The 26,029-nt window shown below is 36.3% G+C and overlaps 1 protein-coding gene across 1 annotated transcript in view; it reads right to left on the bottom strand.

Moving 5' to 3' along the window:
• Thsd7a (thrombospondin type 1 domain containing 7A) overlaps positions 1-26,029 on the bottom strand; it is a 219,695-nt gene that overhangs the window by 20,109 nt on the left and 173,557 nt on the right. Inside the window, exons 14-19 of the mRNA XM_059256457.1 lie at positions 14,526-14,704; positions 12,369-12,374; positions 10,772-10,905; positions 6,028-6,181; positions 2,509-2,653; positions 1,172-1,287 (exon numbers count right to left, since the gene is read on the bottom strand). Of these exons, the coding sequence (XP_059112440.1) occupies positions 1,172-1,287; positions 2,509-2,653; positions 6,028-6,181; positions 10,772-10,905; positions 12,369-12,374; positions 14,526-14,704 (734 nt within the window). The remainder of the gene's footprint in view (positions 1-1,171; positions 1,288-2,508; positions 2,654-6,027; positions 6,182-10,771; positions 10,906-12,368; positions 12,375-14,525; positions 14,705-26,029) is intronic.

Raw genomic sequence — 26,029 nt, forward strand, 5'->3', positions numbered from 1 at the left:
ATGATCTTGTAAAGAGGGAACTTGGCCAGGCATTTACAAAAGAGACTACACTCACCATCAGCTTGTGCTGAATCACAGGCCACTCTCTGGGAAGTTTGTGATTGTTGCAATAATCTTCACTCACAAAAGTGCTATTTAATGTTGGTTATATTGTTTAAATAGTATTAGTTTAAAAACTTGAGTTTAACTTACTTTCACATAACATATGAATATGTCGGTTCATGTCACAAGATTTTAGTGGCTGGCATTTATTAACTAAACAACTTGCTGTTTTTAGAGCATCTGAAAATATATAGACAGAGATGCCAGGAAGTTAAAGTTATGTGCACCTGACAGTGGCATTAAGTGCATGCAAGTAGTTCCATTTATGGCTTTTCCTCAAGAGTTAAGACAGTTTTGTTTCAGAGCTATTTGAAGCCCTTGCTTATTTGGTCTGAAAATGACCCCTGTGGATCTCAGAAGCACAGGGAGCCAAATGACAGAAATACCATATCCTTTTAGGTTTGGAAATCAGACAAAAATCCCTAAGAGGTGCAGCTCTATGAAAAGGTCAATGAAATGTTTCTCCACTGCTCAGAAGGTCACAGCTAAGAATGATGGTATTGCTTTCATTCAATGATTAACTATAAACTACAGTTTTTCTGCGCCTTGAAGATAATGGTGACAGACTTCATTTCTTTGCTTGAACATTCAGCTTTCTTATCCAGACATGAGACCTAAGTACTTAGATCCTCGCAGCTGGGTATCGGATCTTAATATCAAAATCTGCTATGAAACTGCATGTGATCAATGTTTAGCAACAGAAAGAATAAATGATGGATCTTGGCAGGTGTCCAAGCTCTGCACCTAATTCACATCAAATTACAAAAGATGATGAGTGGTCTGATTAAGATTTATTGCCTTTATTCACCTTGATTGCTTATTGTTTCCTAAGCATTTCTTCTAGAATGGGCTAATTAGCATACCTTTGGGCTCCAAGCAGAACAAAATACAGGAAATTATCTGTGGAAATCAGTAGTGTGGATGCTGTCTCTTTTCAGGAGGGCACTAGTCAGCCTGTGAAAACATCTGTTGGCCATGCACTGTGTGGAGCACACGTCACTTGGCTTCATGTGCATTTAAATTATTAGGGAAGAATTTCCTACAAACATTTAACACAGCACTCACTCACCTCTTCACAATATTTCAGGTCAACGGACTTGCCATCACTTCGAACACAGTCCAACATCCTTGTTTTTATGCCATTTCCACAAACTGCCTTTTCGCTCAGCTGACATGTACTCCAGTCTGAACAGAGCAAGACCCATCAGAACAGAAGGCGATGCACAAACAGATTTCAGCTGAAACTCTGATGACCTGAATCCCATACCTAATTCACAACTGCTTCTTAAGCCCCACAATCAATCATGCCACATGCAGAGCATATGGGTCCCAGCCTTGAACGTATTAGGAGTCAAATGGAATTGCTGCGGTTGCACTGAGCGGTGGGGATTATTCTTTAAGGCAGATGTCTACTTGACAATCTTGACAGCTAGCTATTTAGTGATATTGTAAAAATGGCTTTGCTCTGTAGATCAATACCATTTCTAAACTTTTTTCTTAAGAAGGGTAGAATTTAAAAATTTAGCGTTATGTTTCTTTTAACAAAGTAGGCATAATTTTAATGGATGGTACTCTGTAGTTATAGTAACACCATGTACTTCATTTGTTTCCATAAGTAGGATTTTTTTAAAAAATGCAAACTCATTTATTTCATAAATAACTTCAGCATATTTATTAAATTTCCCTTATTTTGTATTTTTTGCAAAAATCATTCTTTCATCTTTCTCTAGGCTAGGACAACATACCCTAGAGAACTTTAATTTCCTTTGTGTCATCAAAACAAACTGTAGAGAAAACTAAGAAACAGAAGCCAATGTGACTATTACATTTCTGTTTTCAATTTCTTGAGCTTATTTCAATGTGGAAATTACTTGGGAAAAATTCAAGTTGGCTTTGATGTTGTACCAAACCAAAGGAACCAATGAAATGTTTTTGATATGTATGCTTTGACAGTATTAAATGAAATTAATGAAACAAATGCAATTTATCACAAGTCTACTTATTTGAATACTCATCTTTAAGATTACAGGATTTTATGTCATGCTAATGTTGTTCATAAATGTTCCTGCACCCCAGGAATTATTGACGTAGATGTTATAACAATCAAACAGCTGCCAAAAAAGAAAATATATTTGTACCGTTCTAAAGTGGGAGGTTTTAAATAGGATTATCTGGAATATTTACCACATACTTCAAACATTTAGTCTTTGTGATACTTTTATTTTCTATATTTTGATGTTTAATAAAAAATAAAACAGATAACTACTTCATGTCATTATTGCTCAGAGTGTAAGCTATGTCTCCAAATGGCACACAGCACAGCTGGCCTAGGCAGATGAGAGTGTCTAGAGCTGATTTATATGTGACAAAATCCCAGAGTCTATGAAGACATGATAAAGTGCTCACCTGTGACGTTGTAGTCATAGTGGTAGCAGTTTTTGTTCAGATTACAGGGCTCTTTCTCCAGGGCATTGGGGCAGATTCTTCCTTCATCAGCAGGCTGTCTGATGGGCTCAGCCGACCTTTGCCGGGAACCACCTGGATTGCAAGGCTTACAAAGAACAATAGCATTTTTCAGAAAGGTAAACTCCACTGTCCGACAGCTAGCACGGTACTGGAGCTGGCATTAGAGCACGCAATTCATTGGCTAATTGGAACAAGTCAGTTAACCTCATCATCTTTCAGAGTTCCCATATGTGGAATGCAGACATTGACGAAGAATCCGATGTCCCATCCTAAGTCATTACCTCACACCTATATAAACACATTCACATGGCCATAATCAGTAACAAAGAATGTTAATCCCATAAGCTGTAATGATTTAATGTATATGTATAAAAGTATATACGTGTATATGCATGTTTCCCCTTGTGTGTGTGAATGTATTAATTGACTTAAACAGTTTAAATGGTGACTTGAAACAATTATCTAGGTATCAATGACTTTTATTTTCCTAATGCACACGCTCATATAAACAATTTAGCATCTATAGAGTGGCTGCCTATTTTCTTACTGGTGCATCTTTCTGAAAACACTTGGCTTCTAAGAACAGAAAGGGACAAACAATTTTGGATTTCTTAGGCCTAAAGTAGTTATTGCCTTGTCTTTTGCTCTCCCTGTATTTTAATCATATCATGGAAGCAATACTTTCTGTATTTAGAGAATGCAAATTACATAAAACTGTACTCAAAGTGTGAGTACACTGAACAATTTCTGTCTTCTAAATCTATATATTCTTTAAACCTAACAGTTTTTTTGCACACAGTAAATGCTTTGTGTTTGTTTATGGATGTCTTGGGCGATGAAACAAGATAACTTATAAAGTCCAAAAGGTACACCTATTCAACTAGTTGAATTTTAATCTCATTCTAAAATTTCTATTGGCAAATGCTCAAGAAAACAAAATATGTTTCACAAACTTTTCCTTGTTACACATGGTAGAACCCAATATTTTTTTTAAGACAGTTACTTACGGATATTTAAAACAGAACCCAGATGGGCTGAGTTCCTGTTCACCGGTACCTGTTACTGGAATCCCTGTTAAGGGATTTAAGGAGTGAGCTGCCCAAGTTCAACAGTCTCTGTTTTGTAGAACCTGAAGATTCTTTTAATGGAATCTCTGATGATGAGAATTCCATTATTGTAAGCAGAAATAGATACTGTAGAATGGAGTTCAACTGGAGAATTAAAACAGAAATTCATTTGCAGACTCTCAAGAAGGGTGGAGTCTTTACCCTTCTTTCCGTATCTGTTCAAGTGATAGATTGGGCCTGTTCTTCTGAACAGTCCATTGGTTTCCAGTTCTCACGTTAACAGTGTTAACAGAGACACCAAAAGGCAAATCTCCTTGGAAAACACAGACTATAAACTTGCCTGAAGGTGTCCTTTACTGTAATTCAAGCAATTTGACATTAGATGTATCTTTCCAATATTTTTTTCACATTGCTTTTAGAAGCTGTGCAGGGCAAAGCTAATTGTGCTGGGTAGTTTTATATCAACTTGACACAGGCTAGTGTCATTTGAAAGAAGGGAACTCCAATTAAGAAAATGTTTCCACAAGATTGGACTGTAGGCAAGCTGGTAGAGTTTTTTTGTTTGTTTGTTTTTGTTTTTTTGTTTTGTTTTTTAATTAATGATCAATGTGGTCCGGACAGCCCATTGTCAATGGTGTCATCCTATCTCTGGGCTTTCACTCCTGGGTTCAATAAGAAAGCAGGATGAGCTAGTTAGAAGGAGCAAGCCAGAAAGAAGCACCCCGCCATGGCTTCTGCATTAGCTTCTGCCTCCAGGTTCCTGTCCGTCATGAGTTCTTGCCCTCACTGCTTTTGATGATAAACTGACATGTGGAATTGTGAGTAAAATAAATCCTTTTTTTCCCCAAGCAGCTTTTGGTCATGATGATGTTTCATCACAGCAACAGTAACTCTAACTAAGACACTAAATTTCCTGCATATTGTTTCAAGAAATTCCCTTCCTCTGGATGGATGGTAGGGCCCCCACTACTACTGAAATCCAGAGTTCTGTCTGAGTTTGAAGTCATTTGGCTTTCTAGGAAAGTGAAGAAGCTCAGACTATGTGTGACAGTCAAGCTGTTCTTGGTGTCAATTTGAATACATGTGGAATTAACTAAAACCCAATTCCCTGTGAGGGATTTTTTCTTGATTAAATCATTTGCAGTGGGAAGATCCATCTTTAATCCAGATCTTGGAAGTGGGAAGATATACCTTTAACACTTATTTTTTGAGGAGGAAAGATATACTTTTAATATGGGCCACACCTTCTGTAGGCAGCCTATATAAAGGACCTGGAAGAAGGATGCTCTCTGCCTGATTGCCCTTACTCTCACTAGCAAGTCCACTCATTCACTGGCACTAGAGTCTACTACTTTGGGATTCTGGCATATACTGAAGACCAGCTGAGACAATCAGCCTCTTGGATTGAGCAGTTACTGAATTCTTGGACCTTTAGTTGATGACAGCCATTGTTGGACTAGCTGGACCACAGCCTGTAAGCCACTCTGATAAATCTCCCCCTGCTAAAATATAAGCTCTATAACTTCTGTTCCTCTAGAGAACCCTCTCTAATATGCAGTGAACTTTCTTTATAAGGGAAATAACATTCCCCGCCCCCACTGTGAGACAGGCACTAAGTAAGAAGTGTTTTGAAGAAGAGATGTTCAGGGAGGGTGCAGTTTTGGCACGTGATCCTTTTCTTCTTATGAAAATAGTGGATCCCACAGCTGAAATTCAGATTGTCACAGATTCTATTACAAAGTTGCTCTTATAAAAGAGAGGCTGTTGAACTCACCAGGCTGCTTTTATACTCATCAACAGGATTCTAATAGCAGGCTCACTGAAGAGACACTGTGATCATTTTGTTTCTGTTTTGAATGTCTACAATCATCTTGGAAGAACATTTGAGGTCTCACCATGAGTAACCTTCTTTCCCCTCAGTTTCTTACTCAGGATCTTTTACTTTCTAATGTCAATACTCCTGCTGAAGCATTATCCTGTGTGAAAGAGTCTTCCTACTGTTGAAATTAAACAAATTTGAAGCAAGGGATACCAAACTAACACCGTTAGAGGAACTCCACTAGAGTTTCGTTTTTTCCTCACTTTCACTAAAGGGAACCATGGTGACCAGAGCAGTTGCTAAGATTCTGTGTACTCTGCAAGGCCAGCTGAAGGCATCATGTGCTGGTTTAGGAGTGTAGTTGAAAAGGAGCAAAGGGCTTGTAAGAGGTCATGCTGTTGGAGAAACATTGCTGAATTTACATGGCTCACCCACACAAGGAAGTAGCCAAGAAAGCACACCTTGCTTTTTAAACATGGCTCACAGAGATTTTTTTTTTCAATGAAATTATTATTTTTTAAACCTTCAAAAATTAAGCAAGCTCCATTTTACCCAAATGGCTAATAATCTCACCAAAGCACACTGGGTCCATGGCCCCCACTCAGATATCACACAGTCCTCAGGGCATGGTAGTTTACACTCTCTAGAGCCCAGGGGCATATCTTCTGGGTCGCATAGGTAATCCTCCACATGTTCAGAAGGGCCATCTGCTGTATTCTGCATGCATCTAAAAGAAAGCATGCACATCAACAAAGGAACCAGGACAATTAGAATGACAGCCAACACACAGGATGTGTAGGTCTCATTAAGACATCATCTGATAAATAACATTCTCCCAAAGCAGAAAGTTAAAAGTAATCATGCCCCCCTAAATATAGCTAGTACTTCTTTAAGAAAAAAATGCTCACATGCACACTTATAATATTTTAATAAGATAGCTTCAGTGAATTGGTAAGTGCTATCATGTTTCTTTTCAAGGGAAGTAATTTTTACATCCATATGTGAGACAGGAACTAATGAAAAATGATCCAAAGAGATTCTCAGAGATGATGCAGTTGACTCATAGGTGATGGAGGCTTAGATACACTGCAATATTCACACAAAGTGCTTCATTAAGTGATTTCAAAGATAAGGCATTTATCAGTTTGTTTTGTCATTTTAAAAAGTAATTTTAGCTGCCAGCAAGATGACTCGGTGGGTAAAGGCATTTGCAACCAAACCTGATGACCTGATTTCAGTCCCTAGAACTCACATGGCAGAAAAGAAAGAACTGATCCCAGCAAATTATCCTCCACATGGGCCCTGTGACGTGTGTGTGTGTGTGTGTGTGTGTGTGTGTGTGTGTGTGTGTACAAATAAATAAAATGAAATAGTTTTAAAAGCCATTTAAAAGGCAATTTTAGTTTCCCATCTGCTAACTTGAAAAGAAAGCCAGAAACCAAAAGAAAATTATAATTAGAACAGCACAACTTCTCTAAGTATGGTTATTTGGATCTTCTATCTTGATTTTTTTCTTAATTGTTAGTTTTCCTTTTATTGGAACAAATTTAAACCTTAGTTCATACTGTTCTATTATGAACAGTCAAGAATTACTCTTTACTGATCTCTTGAGAAGCTAATTAATTTGGCTTCCCTTTACCTTAGTTAATAATCTCTCTGTGAACTTCAACAGTGGGAGAGAAAAACTTGATCCTTAATCTATAATGTAGAAAAGGTCAACCAAATTAATAGGTTCGGGACGGGAGGTACCTATGGGAAGATGAGAAGGAAGATGGGCTCTTAAACCTCCTGGGCCGTGTTTTAGCAGTTGGCTGAGTCATGCCACAGTTATATGCCTGACATCCCATCTTTGCTCAGAGATTTCCAGCAGGAAGGACATTGTGTCTTTAAAAATATCCTCTAAAGGATCACTATTTACAGTGATAACAATTTTAAGAAGAGTAATTCTATTAAATGAGACTCATTGAAAGCTTGGAAGACTATCAATACTTGTATTTTGATTGGCCATGCAATCTGAAAAAAAAAAACTACATAAATACTGATATCTGTGATTTTTTAAAAAATCATTCACAAAAAAATGAATCAGCAGATATTTGGTGATTTAATTGTTGAAAAATTAAATTACAGATTTATTTAAAGGAGGTTTTAGTTATGTAGGAAAAAGTCCTATCTTCAGTAACATTCTAAAAATGTTCTTTTACCAGTGACCTGGCAAAGACAGGTCAAGCATTACCACGCTCAAAAGGTGGAATTGATGCTAAGATCGCATTCTTAGCAGATACTGATGCAGCACACAGGATTAACTTGTAAAATTGCCTATTGATCCAAGTTAAGAGCAGGTGTTCAATACCCTAGTAGGTGGCTATATATATATATATATATATATATATATATATATATATATATACACACACAACTTTATTGGTAAAGGCTTTTATGTTTCTTAATTTTGTATTGTATAAATAACTCAAAAACAAGAATAAAAAATTAACTACAAATCTACCACTCAGAGGTAACTTCTCTTAACAGATTTGATTTATTTTAAAACGAATTATTATTTTTAAACATATTTCCAGTTCATAAAAGAGGAACACATTCTAACTACCAAGATGTACATTTGTTTTATTTGGCATTAATATTTCTTTCAACCTAGAATTCAGAATAAATACTTGGATCAACTTAATCCCAAAGAAATACACTTTTAATTTGTTTCCTTCTTAGCCTTGGCCTTTCTAAAGAGCCATGACAGTTCTTTGAGAAGAGTGAAGTATATTGTAAGTGGAGACTGCAGGACCGCTTTGGAGGTGGCCGACTCCTAACAGGTAGGGGAATACAGGGTGCATTGTCTGCATGGCTGGAACACAGCAGCTGCACTAACAGCAACTCTAACTTCCTCTTTTTATTTGTGTTGTCACTATGTGCATAAAACTGTAGAAGCAAAGATGTCATTGACAGCATGCCCTTTTCTTTGCCTGGCCTCCTTGAGATCGTGGCTTGATTCCTAGCTCTAGGGGAAGGGAAGAAAAGAAAGAAGAGAGGAAGGAAAAAAAGGAAGGAAGGAGGGGGAGGAAGGAGGGAGGAAGATGTGGAAGGAAGGAAGCAGAGGAGGAAGGAAGGAAGGAAGAACCACATCTACTATCCACTTCCTTAGAGGTCCTTCCTTCCTCACTGAGAAAGATTGAAAATAGCTAAACACAAGCCTGCTCTTCTATAGACCCATCTATCCTGAAATGTCAGCTCACATTTGTATGTAGGCAGGACATCCTGACCCTAATTAGCAGAGGATAGAGTTTGAGTCCTGTACCACTCAATCAGGAACAAGCAGGCACATTATTACATGATCAGAGATCACGATCAATAGTGACCTCTCTCTCTATTGCATCAACCTCAATACATAAGTTGATCTGAAAAGTTACTTTGTTTCAAATGTGTTTGGGAACTTTAACAGTGACTACAAAGCAAAAAGAAGCATGTACGCAACAGTTGAAGAAAAAGTGCAATACACTTTCTTTCATTACAATTTTTCACTAACAGAACAAGCAACTGACTCAAATTCCTCACATAAGGAAATGATTTTTAAATTTGGAGGGAAAAATTTTAATTTGAAAGCAGAAGTGTAGAGGACAGGAACTCTGTTTTTACCTTTTCATTTCTTATCTACTTATCACCTTCCTTCCTGTCTTCATTTTTAGTCTGCCTTCATTATGGCCAATAGAAATTGTAAATGAAGCACTCGCATGGGTTTTGGAGACAAACATAATTTTTTTAAATAAGAAACAAGGTTATACATATTTTATATGCAAATGTTTTATGATATCAACATTAAATAAAAACTTTCTACTGAAATAGATTGTGAAACTTGTGATAAATTAAAGTTATAGATGAGAGTGAACTGATGTCAAGCTCTGGATTTATTATTATTATTATCATATTTTATGATGAAAAAATATTCTACATCTGTGCTGAAATGTGTGATGAATAGAATAGTCTACGACTGTGTTGTCCAACAGAACAGCCACATGTGGCAATCGAGAATTTGAAATTATGAGTAGTGTCAATGAAGTAATGCATTCAAAACTTTATTTAATTAGTTTAAGGTGAAATTGAAATAGCCACACATGACTATTTGAATAAGTGAGAGGCAACAGCTAGCCACAGGTTCAGAGATGTCTTCTTGAAGGAGATGAGAGTGTTCAAATGCCAGGCAGGTTGACAGAAAGGAGCAGGAAGTCAAGGTAGGGTATTTGAAAATATGTGTTTACAAATATAGTTGGCTTTTGTGGTAGGGAAGATGTCTTTGTAAGTAAAGTGTTTGCAACATAAGTACGAGGACCTGGGTTCAATTTCCAGCACTCATATGACAAAATTATTAAACCCGACAGCACACATCTGCGATCCTAGTACTGAGGAGCCAAAGACAAGAGTATCCCTGGGGCTTGTTGGACAGCACATGTTCAGTGAGAGGCCCTAGCTCAAAAAGTAAGGCAGGCAGTGAATGAGATAAACATCCAATGTAGATCTCTGGCCTCCATACATACATGAACGTATAAAAAAAAAGACATATGCTTAAAAGAAACATTTTGGCTCTTAAGAAGCCACTGAAGTTTAACATCCACACTCATAAAGCTTGCTTTCAACGTGTATTTCCAATGGTCAGCCCTGCTAACATACATACAAGTAACATACAGACCTAGCAGGTTGTGTTTATATATTTAGGGATCTATGTTTCTATTTTTATCTGTATATACACATATACATAAATGTACGTAACAGCATTAATGAAAATATAGGCCATGAATTTTGAGATTATATTATAATCTCAAGAATAAAAATGAATGTAATTTTGAAAAAGTATTATAAAGTGAAGCTTTTAAAGTTAGGAACTGTGATTATAATATTATATCTTCTTTTCTCCTTCCAGAAGGCCCCCATACCCCTCCTTGCATTTTTGAAAATTCATGGCCTATTTTTTCATTAATTGCTGCTACATACATTTATGTATATGTGTAAGTACAGATAAATATAGAGATATAGATTCCTAAATATATATATATAACCTACTAGGTCTGTATATTATGCATATGTATATTATCAAGGCAGACCACTGGAAATACACGTGAAAGCAAGCTTTATGGGTGTCAGGAACACAAACTGCTGCTTGAAACAGAGGGTCTTCATTTCCAGGTACCCAGATTCCCTAAAATCAAAACTAATGATCATTCTCAGGACAGTGGAGAAGAGGGAAGCCCCATGTTGCTGCCTGTGGAATCGGGAGGTGATTGCCATGTTGCCTCTCTGTCATTCTGCTTAGTCTTACCTCACTTTTCGGGTCTGCACACCCTCTCCACAGTTCTCTTGCATGTCCACAAAGGTCACCTTGCAGACACTCCATGGCTCTGTGACCCATATGTACTGGTTGCAGTCACTGTGGCACGGGACGACCTCATACACCTGAAACACACATCTGGTGATCTCAGGCAGTGCAGTGAGAGTGGGGGGGTGGGTGGGTGGATGGAAGACGCCTAAATAATCACGGTCATTATTTCATCCATTTTCATTCCTCCCCATGATTGTTCGAACTCTCAAGTAGTAAGAAAGATCTAGTCTAGTCAAGAGGGGGAGCTTGGGCTGAGCTGCATTCTCTGTCTGCTTTTACCCAGTGAGTGTAGATCTAACCCACTAGGCCAGATTCAAAACATATTTTCATAAACTGACACTTAGCATATTATATTATAGTCTTCTGGACTATCTGCTTTGTTAAAGGTTTTGTGTGTCTAGTCCTTAGCCTCAGGCACTCTTATGCTAGACGCTCAGTGGAGATTTGCCAAATGAATGAATGAATGAATGAATATTGCAAACATTTGTTCTTCAAATAAATATAATCTAGCCATCTTTACATATAAGTGTGTATAGTTGTAAGAATTAACATTTTTTCATATAAGAAACTGAAATGATAAATAAATGGAAATAAATCCATTCTTAAAAGTAATCCTCAATCACTTAAAGTATAGAAACAAGGTCCTAAATAATTTTTATATGACATATAGCTACAGATACAACTGTCAGCAGCAAGGACCTCACAGAGCACAGCCAACTATTTGTGGTTATTGTCCACAAAGCTTTCAGTCTCAAATACAGTATGTTATGTTTGTTCAGGAATTCTAGAACAATAAAGCAATTGTGCTGTTTTCCAATGAGGAAAATAAGTAGAAGAAATAAATGGACCAACCAAGAATACAACCATTAAAGAAAAATATTTTAAAACATTTTCATAATATATAAAATTCAATTTTGTTTCCTATTTTACACACACTCTCTCTCACACACTATGGTATATGAATGATTTATGTAATCACTTCCAGGAAACAGATTTAAACAGTCCTTTGGAGCTATTTTGCACATTTGGAGGATTGAAAACCAAAATAAAGCAGAACTACCCCAGATAAGAAGTAAAACATATGCACTGTTGGAATAAGACTCTAGCTAATGGCACAGCCAGCACAGTCCCATTTGGTGTGTTAAAACAGGACCATTATCACATGGCTAAACATCCCCCACCACTCTGAGGTAATGGAAGAGTTGAAATGAAGGGGACCTGCTGCTATTCCTAATCCTCTGATAAATGGATCATTATTCCTCTTTGTTGGGGTAAATGCAAATTATTTCATAGACATCTCCAAATAACCATTTACAGCCCACCATGCCTCTCTTCTTTAAGCATAAATAAGAGGTTCTGTTGCATCATCAACATGGGATAGGTGAAACCTACTCACTCCACCCCATCTTCTCAGGCCCTCTAAATAAGGAAATTCTGGTAACTAAATAAAATAAATAGGGATAGGCAGAGGCAAATCTAGTGGAGAAAGTAATGATTTTTTAAGAACTCTGAAGAATCAGAAGATAAGGGTGCTTACCTGTGCCTGGGGTAGTGTTTGGCAGGAATGAAAAAAAGGACAAGAAAAAAGAAAGGTTAAAATGTCAGTTTTGATAAGAACTCACAATCTACATTTCAGTTATAAAGACTTTTATATAAAACATTATTTTTGTAAAAGACTAGGATGTCTTTCTTAGACTTTAGGAGATATAAACCAACCATTTAAGAGGACTTAAATTTAAGATGTATAGACAAGGACTGCACAACCAAGGAAAAGATTGTGGATGACCAAGCTTCAAAAACTGAGTGGATCTCCCAGCCCCTGTCATGGTAAACTGAACTATGACTTCAAATAAGTGATGAGTCAATTGATAAATGTACTGTTATGTATATATGGACCCACCTACAGATCCATCTATTCCTCATTTCACTTTAATCCATCCATTCATTTTTATTGAAATAAGAACCTTAGGACTTAACTTCAGCTAGGAAACAACTTCAGAGACCACTTTCAAGTCAAGGGACTGCTATATTTTTACTGAGGAATTAATTATACTAAAATCTTCATGCCTTATATTTTTAAACATTACCACACATTTTGTATATTTTATTTTCTTGACTATTTTACTAATACTTAAATCCCTGTTTATTTTGGAAAGTAACAATGGAAGTGTCTTAGTCTAGCAATTTGTACAGTACAGACAACTTAGGACATGGTCATGAAACTTTGGAAACAGAAGGGTTCAGGCAAACATGGCATATTTGCATTGCATACTGACTCATTGGACACATACACTCATGAGGTATTGCGTATATGTGCACTTCCTCTTTGTTAGACCACAATTTATTAATATTTAAATTTGTCATTAGAAATTCAAGATTTCCTAAGTTGTAGACAAGCATTCTTCTGGATCATATATATGTCACCTCTGCTATTCTGTTTTACATTCACACAATTATAGCGCTGCAGATGAATTTCAGCTTAGGAAATGAACACTTGCAGTGTAGGAATATAAAATATTCCGTGACAAGGCAGCTCAACTGCCAGTAGATGGCAATAGTAGAGTGTATCATTCTCTCTCCATTGCCTAAATTCATCAACTTTGGAAAACTTCAGACTAATTGAGAATACTTTTCATGAATTTAATTCTTCAATGTTTCCATTTTTATTTACTTAAAATACTTATTAACTTATTTATTATTTAATTAATATATAATTATAATTAAAATTATAATAATATAACTTAATACTTATTTACTTAAAATACTTATTTACTCTTTATGTGGTATAGTTCTATTGTTATCAACAGTCTTAGGTTAATCAGAAGGAAACAGAAGATAACAATGCAGTTAGAGATTAAAATGAGATAGGCTATGTCCCCATGAAACAGCTTTACATATTTAAATACTTGGTTCATTTGATCATGGCTCAAATTCAAGACACAACATCTGCACACACTCTATAAAATCCATTCTGTGCTAATTTACATGCCGATAAACTGTGATAACAATTGTCTGTTCTGTTACACTTAAATTAATCACAACTCTGTCATTAGCCGCTTTACTCTTTATCTGCAATAGAATACAAATAACAATCACTTGCAGCAGCTAATGAAGTGTGCCTGCAAGCCCTAACACAGCTCCAATGGTAGAAAAGGCTGAGACTAAATTGCTAGCATATATATATGTAAGCTTTGACGTTCTTCATATTTATTTTCTTGAATTTATTTTTACGCAGAGTAGACTGAAAGAAATAAATAATATTTCCCCTAATTTTAGAGATCACTCAAGTCCTTTCTTCGCTTTTATGTTTAGTACTTGGTAACTGAGAACTCTCTCTGGGAGTCTAGGGAAACAGTAAGAATTATGTGACCTCATCACAGCAGTGAGGCACAATTGTATGTCAGATTAAATACCTTGCCGTTATTCACAAGATAGGTGTCTTTTCACCTCTCTGGAATTCTGTTCCTATCTAGCTCCTTGCAGGATTCTGAATCCCCAGAGAGTTCAGAGATTATATATAATTTGATATTTTAGATTTTAGTAAGTTACATGTAATTTACTCGGACCTTAGAAGAATAGAAATCGATCATATTTCTTATTCAGGAGCAATTATTTAATTTTGTACATTTTGGAGAGATAATTGATCCTTGGGAATCTCAGAAATATCTTAATACACTTGGTGTTAGGGAAATACCTGGTTGACATGGTCCAGTTTGGGGCAAGGCCTTCCTCCATTATAAGGCTTTTCTCGAAGCCACTTGGACCTGACCTTCACGCCGCTGCCACAGGACTTACTGCAGCGAGACCAGTTGGACCACTCACTGAGCTTGCAGTCTGAGGGGCAGGGGATGATGCATGCTTCTTCTATGTAACCTGAGCAGAGGAAAATGGAACAAGAAGTTGCCACGTGTCATTCTCCGCCTCACACCCACCATTCCAGCTCATTAGAAGGTCCACTTTGGACTTGACAGCAGCATGCAAATGAAGAGTTGTCTGTGTTCTTGGGGACTCAAATTAAAATCTGCAGGGAAATGACACATCTATATCACGACTGTGTTAAAGTAACAGCTGAGTAGCTGCCATATGATCTGCTTAGGATTCATGCCCACCGTGTTTCAATATTTCTGACTTTGTGACAGCTCTCGTTTAATTGACAGTAACCTGTCGGCTAACCATCTCACTCTCAATGCTGCCAGAACGCTATTAAAAATCTCCTAACACAGATTTCTGTGACACCTTATGTGTTAATGCCACACACTGGCAGGGCTCTGAGTCCTCACAGCATTCTTCCTCAAGAAAAGCCAGTCTGTCTCAATAACCATCCGAAAGAATCCATTTAAGTTAGTGCCTTGTGTTTCCCCTTCCTTGAAAATCAATTCTGAGGAGGGAAATTGAAGGATGTTATGCAAACAACGCCTCATATCTCCACAGCACTGTTACTATTAAAGTCACACCTCATCTTGGGTCCATTTGACTCTCTTGGAATTTTAACTGTATTAGGCAGAAACAAGAAAACAAACACAGAGAGATGATTGACAAGGCTAAGAGCTCAGGGAAAGGAATGGTGTAGACTCATTCCATCAACTGACTAGCTAAAAGAATAGTGTATAGATTGGATTCAGGAAGCAGGCTGCTTTCTTTGATTAGTTCTTTACTTCCAACTTGACATTTCATGATATCAAATATCATGAAATATCAAATAGATGGAAAAGCAAAATTCCTCTGATCAAAAATCAAATGCCTGTTCTTCCTCTTTCTGTATATTGACTTTAGAAAGAAGTCAAAAATCAGTCTGCTCCATCGTTTTACATCAATGGCACAGACTTGATCATGCAAGTGACTACCATATTCACAGTCTACTAGGGGACAGGTAGATTGAAAACATTTTGAGCTAAAAAATCATATAACATAAAAAAATCAGCTTATGGTTTGAAGTTTTGTATATTTGCTGACTTGTATAGTTAACATCTAAATTTTAGGGTTTTAGATCATCTTTAGGCTCCTTTTCTGAAATTCTGCCCTTACTTTTACCACTCAATATCCACTTCTCATCTTCCTCTTCCTATGCCAACAATCATTTCCTATGGGGCTTTACAAAATTGCATTTTAATTCACATTTCATAAAAATTAGACCAAATGAAACAATATCCGTTTTTGTTTTTATTTAGTTAAATGGTTTCCCCATATCGAGGCTGGATAAGGCAACCCAACAGGAGGAAAAGAGTTCCAAGAGCAGATAAAAGGAGGTTCTCTAACAAACAAACAAACAAATAAATAAAAGATTTAAATGTTGATAAAATACACCTTTTTTTGTCTCTCTGTTTCCTTGTGCTTAGGTTTTATGTCTAGGAAATTGTTTCCTAATTCAAATTCACAAAGGTTTATATTCTTCTTTTCTCTGAGAGTTCTATAAATTTTAATTTTTCTTTGGTTTACATTTTCCGTATGAGTAAAGGGCTCATCCTTTTGCAAGTAGTCACTGACATCACCTATAGCCATGGAATGACTTGGCATCAGTCATCAGCTTTCCGAGTCGTCCCGACCCCATTGCTTGAAAGCTTTTGCTCTCCACATCGAAGGAAGGGTTGACTTCTGGACCTGAGGTTTCATTCATTCGTATCTGTCTCTAGTCTTAGTTTCACTCTGATTGGACAAGTCTAACTTCGGAGAGAGCTTTGAAGTCAGGAAGTGTGAATATTTCAATTTTATTCTTTCTCAATATAGATTTGGCTATTTTTGAATCATATGAATTTTAGAACAGCTCTTCAATTTCTGCAATTAAAGATATTTGGGGCTTCCAATGGGAATCACTTAAAGTCTACTTAACTTGAGCATCTTGCCATGGTAACAATCCAGGTAGTTGAGAAGCTGGGATTTCTTTCCATTTATTTGGGTCTTTTTCTTCTCTCTCTCTCTCTCTCTCTCTCTCTCTCTCTCTCTCTCTCTCTCTCTCTCCCTCCCTCCCTCTCCCTCTCTCTCCCTCCTTCCCTCCATCACTTCCTTCCTTCCTTCCCTTCTTCTTCTTCTTCTTCTTCTTCTTCTTCTTCTTCTTCTTCTTCTTCTTCTTCTTCTTCTTCTTTTCTTCTTCTTCTTTTCTTCTTCTTCTTTTCTTCTTCTTTTCTTCTTCTTCTTCTTCTTCTTCTTCTTCTTCTTCTTCTTCTTCTTCTTCTTCTTCTTCTTCTTCTTTTCTTCTTCTTCTTTTCTTCTTCTTTTCTTCTTCTTCTTCTTCTTCTTCTTCTTCTTCTTCTTCTTCTTCTTCTTCTTCTTCTTCTTCTTCTTCTTCTCTTCTTCTTCTTCTTCTCTCTCTCTCTTCCTTTTTTGTTTGTTTTGCTTCCTTCCTTCCTTCCTTCCTTCCTTCCTTCCTTCCTTTCTTTCTTTCTTTTTTTAGACAGTTTTTTTTCTGTGTAATTGTCCTGGAACCCTCTGTAGACCAGGCTGGCTTTGAACTCAGAAATCAGCCTATCTCTGCTTTCTGAGTGCTGTCGTTAAAGACATGTGTTACCACTGCTTGGCTCTTTAATTTCTTTTAATGATGCTGCTTGATGTTTTTGTGGTACTCAGGTCTTAAATTAATTTTATTAATTTATTTTATATTTTACTTTTATAATTTATATTTTAAAAGTAAGCAATAAATATTCATATCTTCAAATACAGAGAAATCAGAACATCTTTAAATTAAAATGACAGGTTTAATATATAACCTTGTTTCCAAATTGTATTGGAAATTTTTTCTTAAATAATTATTGAAGCATATGTAATTTTAAGAAGTAATATGAAGAATTCCTTTGTATTCTTTCTCCAGTTGCTTTAATACAATTAGAATGTACTTTCGACTGAGGTATTGACACTGATACATTCCACCGAGCCCTCTCAGGTATCATCAGTTTTACTTGCACTTATTTGCATGTATAGGACTGACACAAGGGACACTGCAGTAAGACGCTGGTGAAACCCATGAAATCTGGAGGAGGTACAGATTTATGGCACATCTTTCTGTATATTAGCTCCTATATTCTGTTAGAGATATTCATGTGTTTAAGACTTTTTATCAAATACCCTCTACACAACAATATTTTTGTATTTGTGCAAGTTCATCAAAGACATTCATGAAACTAAGACTCTAGAGTCTTCTTTTGATTGTCTTCCTTAATTATAGTGTCTTATTGCTAAATAAAAAATTAATATTTTATTTATTAATTTATTGTTAGTAACAAATACATAATATTTTATTTAGCAAAAATATTGCTAATAGTGTTTGCTATCGACTTCTTACAGTATAGAATAGTTTTATTTTTAAAACTGCATGTAATTTGACTCATATAGTGTGTGGTTTAGACGTTAAGTGTCCTCAGAATGTCCTTAAGTGTTGAGTATTGGTCCCAGCTAGTGGAGTCAACCATTCAGAAGTGATTGTAACAGGTGGGCTCTAACTTCATCAGTGAAACAGTCTAGTAATTGATTCACAATTTTATAATGTTACTGGGAAGTGATGAAAAGTAGGATGAGATCTAGGTGTGGTGTTGAAAGGTGTATTCGGTGTATCGGCCTCTCTTCCACCCCCTGTGGGTGCAAACTTTCCACCACATTCTGCATATCCTCAGACAGAAACTACAAAGCTAGTTAAAGAGGCACAGTCAACTCTAAAATGGAGCCAAAATAAACCCCTCCTCCTTCATTTTTAGGCATACTTTTCCCTAGCAGCAAAAAGCTATCTAACCCATAATGTATGTTGATCTGTGGTCTTTTTTACTCTATATTACACTGTGAGATTCTCCCATATTCTGTATGCTGTTGGAGACTGTGTTTTATTGTGTGAATGGGTTATGTCTTATTTATTCATTGTGTTGGTTGGTGAGCCTTGAGGTAGTTTTAAATATGAAGTTAATATTAATACATCTGCTATGAATATTTCAGAACATGTATTTTGGTAAGTTAAGTATACACTTTGATGTATGTGTTCCTAGGAGAGAAACATGAATTGGGGGCATGCACCTTGTATCACTTCACTGTTAGCCAAGGGTGAGACAATTTTAAAAATGCAATCACAAATCTGATATAAAGAGTAAAGTACAGTGACAATTGCAAAGACGAGTTGCCAGATATTCTTCTGGAGAGCAAAGGTTATAATCTGGTTAGGTTATAACAGCCATAGAATGTTACAGACAGACAGAAGGTGACAGTGCTGTTTGGAACATACTTTTGATTCTGAAGCAGGCAGATGATGTGTTCATAAAGATCTAGAAGAAAGTCTAACAAAGAACAAAAGGGAACTTCAAAGTACTGTTTGCTAAACATTTTCAAAGTGTAGTTATTCCTTTAATAAATTGCAGCGATTGACTTTCTGTTGCTTTTAATTGTTGTTTGAGGTGGGGAAATGAGCCACCTTCAGTGTTTTGGGTGGAAACCTTTTAAAGCTTAGATCCTTTGTTCTAGAAAGATTTAACATGTTTGACTTCAGACTAATTCATCACATATCAGTGTGGAAGAAAGCATAACAGTTTTATATCTGATTTTTCAATAGTTTATTCCAGAGAACATTTCAAAAAAACACCTATCCCCTAAACTTTTAAAAGGTACAAATTAGGAAATAAGATAAAGATGAAACAGCAGAAGACTGTATTTTCAGTCTCTTGGTTTTATTTCCCAACATGTAGCCACATTCAATAATGCCTGTCATGTCTATCTAGCACTATTAAAACCTTTAATGCCACCAGTGAACTGCCAGACAAGCATTCCCTTGCCTGCTCGGCTAAGATCATTTTTGAGGGCAATTAACATCAAACAATCACAGGAGATGGAACATTTCAAGCATTTTAAGACCAAATAAATTGCTGGCAACTTATAGCAATTTATAGTTTCTGAGGAATGCTAAAACACAATAAAGGACTTCATGTTTAGGATGTTAAAACTTTCAGCAATTCAAAACCAACCCTGATACTCAAGAAAATCAAGCTGAGAATTCTGATCATATGTTCTTTGAAGGCTTTTTATGGTCTGACTACTGTTTCAGTTAGAAAAAAGACAAAATCCTATCAAGCTTCAAGGGGCAACCGCAGGACATACTGCCTCTGAGACATGTGAAATCACCTCATTCATTTGAATTATGAACATGCAGATAAAGAAGCTGTCAACAATCTTCACAATTAGTAAATTATGCTCCCGAAAGGTGCACTGTAGATGATTAAATAATTCATTCTGAAAGCACATGGTATATATTGGTTAGTGTGATTTACAGCTTTGTGAATACGTAACTCCAGTGCAGTCTCTGAAACATCAGGATTAGTCTAAAAAGAAACCTCAAAAATATCTTCTATCTAATATATATAAATTATCTGTATATAACTATAATCAGGAACAGGGTAATTTAAGTAGACTTTTATCAGAGACTGGAAAAATTGAAAACATTATTTTATAAGTTACATATTCAAAACTGGTAATTTGAAAACTTACAGAAAACCAAACTATAACATATGTATCTAAACTCCAATATTTAAATGTTCTCCTCCAGCTCATATGTTTGATGAAAAATTGTGAATCAACATTGGACAATTAATTATCATGGTGAAGTGCCCAGGTAGATATGACAAAACACCATTTTGATTTTATTTGTTTGCTTCAGATACACACGAAGGCACAGCTCTTCATATTTACTATGTACTTATGCACATTCTCAGCATCATTAGAACAGCTGAAGGGTTTATTATGTTACTTCTGTACCATGTCTACTCAATGGCTAAGTACGTCCAGATTCCTTTAGGTGTATCCATGCACTAACAGAGTAGAGTTCTCTATATAAACTCACATAGACAGTTCTACATATTTCACAATTGTGATGCAACAAAATAAGTACCAAAGAATTCTCTGGTACTTATTTACACTGCAAAGCTACCATGGGGTCAGGAAGATGGCTCAGCACGAGGGAGTACTTGCCTCTAGGCCTGAAACTCCAAGTTCTGTCCATGGAGCCCACATGATGTAGAAAGAGAATCCACTCCTACAAGCCACCCTCTGACTTCTGTGAATGTTCTGGCACATGCTGCCCCCACAATCAATCAATCAATCAATCAATCAATCAATCAATCAATTAATCAAAAAGCTACTTGGATGTCACTTATATTATCACTTCATATAGTTTATATAAGGTCCCCTTGTTCCCTTTCACTGACATTAGAAGCTATGAGAGTTCAAAGATTAACAGAAAGAGGATTAAAATACAGTGGCAGAAACCACCAGTAGAAAGTTTTTCTACTCTTGTTTATTATTGAACATAGTAATTGTTCTCAGCTGTTAAATTTATTCTAAGCAGTACAACATATGCTGTTAAAACCAGAAACCAAATCCAAACAAACACTGACAATATTAAAGACTACACTGCATAGTAGCCCCTGGGGAGCTCTGTGGAACTGTTAAGCAGGGAGATAAGTTGAGGTGTGAAGATGTGGCTGATAGTTTTATGTCAACTTGACACAAGCTAGAGTCATCAAAGAGAAGAGCACCTCAGTTGAGAAAATGTCTCCATATGATTGGGCAGTCCTGACTTCCTCTTCCTTCCTTTCTTTTCCTTCCTTCCTTCCTTCCTTCCTTCCTTCCTTCCTTCCTTTTCTCTCTTTCTCTTTCTTTCTTTCTTTCTGTCTTTCTTTCTTTCTTTCTTTCTTTCTTTCTTTCTTTCTTTCTTTCTTTCTTTCTTTCTTTCTTTCTTTCTTTCTTTCTTTCTTTCTTTTTCTTTTGTTTGTTTCGAGACAGGGTTTCTCTGTGTAACCACTCTGGCTGTACTGGAACTTGCTTCGTTGACCAGGCTGTCAAACTCACCTGCCTCTGCCTCCTGAGTGCTGGGATTAAAGGCCTGCACCACCACCACCTGGCCCTGACTTCCTTTCATGATGAACTATGTTGTAGAGGTGTAAGCTGAATAAACCCTTTCCTACCCAAGTTGCTTTGGTCATGGTGTTTTGTCACAGCAATAGAAACCTTAACTAAGACAGAGGAACAAGCATACTCAACTAAACTGCAGAGACAGTTCTTTCCTGTCACATGTGCCGTGAACTGTAGCTGTGGGGCATTTCTCAAGTCTATCCCTCTCCACCTCTGCACCTGCACCACTGCTTTCCTTGTGTGCTAGATGTCTCCAGCGATTCCCTATTTCTCTGGCTCTTCAACTTTGAATCCAGTTATCTCAGGAAAAGTCAGATGCATACACGTGGCCTTCTTTTCACATTTGAAAAGGGGAAAAAAAGATCCAGTTTTTGGATAACTGCAAAAAGCAACACTACCTTTATGTGTGCTCTCAAATGAGAAATTAAAAATTCTGAAATGGATTAGACATTAAATGAATTCTAGCAACTGAAAAGGCTTTTTGGAAATACTAGAATTCCATTCCAGTTTGCTTATAAAACTCTCTTCATTGTCTCTTCTGCTTGATATAATGAAATACACTCTTCCCGGGGTACAAGTATCCACCAGGACAGGAAACAGTTTCTTAATTAATTTTGTTTCTAATCAACTTCTAATATTAAACCTATGCCCCCCCCCGAATCCCATCACAAAAAAAATTTATTTCAGTTACATCGTGCTGAGTGGTCACATGTGCTATCTGAAAAATCCATTCTACTCACACTCACAAGGATTTTTTATCAGACTTGTTTGTTTTGAGTTTCAGATACAACTTAAAGCACAAACTCAAAGACTAGAATCTATGCAAATTGGGTATCAAAGTCACATTTTGTTCATCTGAGATGCTTTTCCTTTCTAAGTTTTGCTGAGGAAGTCTTTCTGTTCCCACATATTTTAATAGTAAATAACCTCACACTTGGTGAGCCTTCTCTGGAGATTCTGACCAAGGAGATGCTGTCTGGTGTTCTCATTCCTTTGCTCTAACCATTGAAATGTACATCTGGTTTGAAATCATTTCAGTATTAGAACTGTGGGAGGTTGGTGAGATGAGGATTTGTAGGCTGGTAGATAATAATGACAAATGCTGCCACACAAGGGTATAATATAACTATAAGATGAAAACATTTATTAACGTATTAAAACTCTATTTATCCAAATTTTGAGATTTGTGCATTATAAAACACCTTATATTAAAATTAAATTTGTTTCAATTATAAGTTTTAAGGATTTCTTTTTCTTTTAATTAACAGTGTTGTACCGCAAACTATGATTATATTCTGTACGACAGCTTTGGTTGCTAGGGACAGCTTTTACAAAATATCGAACTTGAATGGGTATGCTGTGAATCCTATAAGTGCTTGCAAAATCAACTGTTAAAGTCACTCAATGCTTAGCAACACTTTTTACACTGTTATCATTGGTTAGCATAATAGGCAAAGAGAGAAAGCCAGAATGATTGAATATAAATTGCCCTTTCTCAAAATTAATGTTAAGAGGAAATAAATGTCACACTAGTTGGCATTAGAGAAACTATTCATAACCTCAGCTTTGAGGTGACAGAAAGCAAATCTAAAATAAAAAAATGAAAGTATGCTATGTGATCTATAAAACATGCAGGCTCTCTGAGTGCCAGTGTGGCATCACATGCCAATGGACGAGTAGAGAGCTGCCGGGTCATGACTATTGAATTCTCTAAGTAACATGTGGCTAATACCTTTAAGGCAATTTGTGTTCTGTTTACAAACAGAGCAGCGTATAACTTGGAGTGCTCTCTTCTCCGCCAGAGCTGAAAACACTTTCCCCTTCCAGTGCTTTGACAGATATATTGTGAGTTTTGACGGATATACAGACTTAGGTTATTTTTATGATTTTTAAGAGTTCACTTCTTTATATATAAAAAATGCCATAGTAAAATGCTAAAGGTGTATTGGGCCATAAAACTTGGTTATCTTCCAGAATGGGTCAAAGAGCTTGTCTTTAACAAGACTGGCTATCATAAACATCAAAACTTTCCATGGGTGATTATCAATGTATGGACATATGGAGGTGTGGATTGTGCTGCCTGTAACAGAGCATCCAACTAAAGTTCTGGAGGGCAGTTTCTCTCTGACAGCTCTTAATTCCTCCCTGTCTTCAGGACTCTGAGACAGGCTTGATTCAGGTTGGTGCTCCTCAAGCTGACTGTGTAGCAGAGGCCACCTATGATCCTGGTGAGATAGAGATTCTGACGCTACCTTTTGCAGGGAAGGATATTTCTTTATTTATAACTGTTTCTCAGTGGTCCCTGAACCACATCTTGTACAGTTAAAAGTTAGATCAACATTCAAATAACAGGGCATCTAACACCTCTTTTCTCCCTCCCTCCTTCCTTCCCTCTTCCTTCCTTCCTTCCTTCCTTCCTTCCTTCCTTCCTTCCTTCCTTCCTTCCTTCCTTCCTTCTTTCTTTCTTTCTTTCTTTCTTTCTTTCTTTCTTTCTTTCTTTCTTTCTTTCTTTCTTTCTTTCTTTCTTTCTTTCCTTCTTTCTTTCTTTCATTCTTAACAAATAAAGTATTCCTGGAACACAACTGTGCCCATTGCCATATTTCCTTCACAGCCCGTTTCATTCTACAACTGTACAAGTTGTAACAATGACTATGAATCACAAACCTAAAATATCTGTTATCTTACCCTTTAGGAAGATATTTAGTTGCAAGTAATCTAACATAATGCCCTATTTGAGTTCCCCCCTGGTCTGTCTGTGTTGCAACTCTGATATTTTCAATGGTTGTATTTTATGTTCAGGCCACAGGAGAGTTCCACACACTAAGTGCCGAGATTCATGAAAAAAATTCCATTGAACTTTTCCCTTTACTTGGTATTAACAGATTATTTGTCATTACATGTATAATTAATTTCAACCTTAGACTACTTACTGATATTGCATTATGGCCTAAACTGCCTATTCAAAATAACAAGTAAAATTTTTTGATGGTAAATTGTCTAGAAGGAATGATGTGACTTGAAGACTTAAAGACTGGGGTATCTGGCATTTTTTTGTACTTTATCATTCCACATATAAAACATATATTTCAAAGAAAACAGTTGGAATAATTATTCCTTATTTTCACAGGAAATGTGAATGAAAATGAAGAGAGTCCAGTACCTCAAACTCCCAATTAAATTTGTAAACAATGCTTAGAAAATTCAAGACATCATGATTCATCAATTAGAACCAAGAATTAAGTTATTATACCACCAGACCATTTTGAACAGGAAACTTTAACAATGAAAGAACTTTTTATTATAGGGGTATTATTGATCTAATTGAGCAGGATGGCTGTGTGGCTGTTATTTTTTTCTCCCATTTAATGGGCAGATTGGAACCTGGATAATTGATCAGAATCATATAGGCATTTTGTAGCACGTGTAGCTCTTACTTGTTCTAAAGATCACACCTATTTTCAACAATCCATTTGGTTATCTCCCAGAAATGTGCTTCAGAGGGAGGGTCTCGAGAAAACAGAAAGTGCTATAGTGGTTCTGATAAACTGTAAGCACACCAGGGACCAACTCTTTTCATGTTGAAACATTCTCTCTAGAATTTCATTCATTCATACATTCTGCAAATATTTATTGTGCATCAACTCTTACAGAGCTAAGAATATATCCGTGAGTACAATTCTTTCAACTGTCCTAGCAAATCTGTATTCATGCATGGCAGATGAAAACATAATGAGTATAACAGGTAAAGTATATGGCATGTTTATAAGGTATGCATGCCTGATAAGTACCAAATGGTGAACAAAATTGGGATTTTAGGGTGCTAGGTCAGTTTAGAAGTTGCATAATAAAGTTTTATCACTTATACTTCAATGAAAATGCAATGTACACATTGCATAAGCCGAGGTACCTTTGAGATTCTTTAAAATATGAAGACTAACTGTTTTAAATTTCATAATGAAAATAATAGAAATTTATGTAACCCTACACTATACATTGAAGTCTGATCTTATTAAAAGACAAAGGTTTATATGGACTGAACAGAAACCATTATATAAGATCTAATTGTAGGGATATAATTGTAGCATTTCTCAGACCAGAGTCTATCATTATAAAAAAGCTTAATCTGTGGTAATAAAACCATACCCCAATTTTAAGAAATTAAAAAGGGTGGTCACATGGGAAATAGTCTAAAATAACATACAATTAAACTGGGGAAAGTTGAATTGCATAACCCTGTAATTACTGATAACATAAGTCACAGATGATGGACAGCAGTGATTAAACAGAATTGCCCCAAGGCAAGCGAGAATTGAGTAAAAGACTAAT

Source organism: Peromyscus eremicus, chromosome 3 (genome assembly GCF_949786415.1).
Source record: "Peromyscus eremicus chromosome 3, PerEre_H2_v1, whole genome shotgun sequence".
Lineage (NCBI taxonomy): Eukaryota > Metazoa > Chordata > Mammalia > Rodentia > Cricetidae > Peromyscus > Peromyscus eremicus.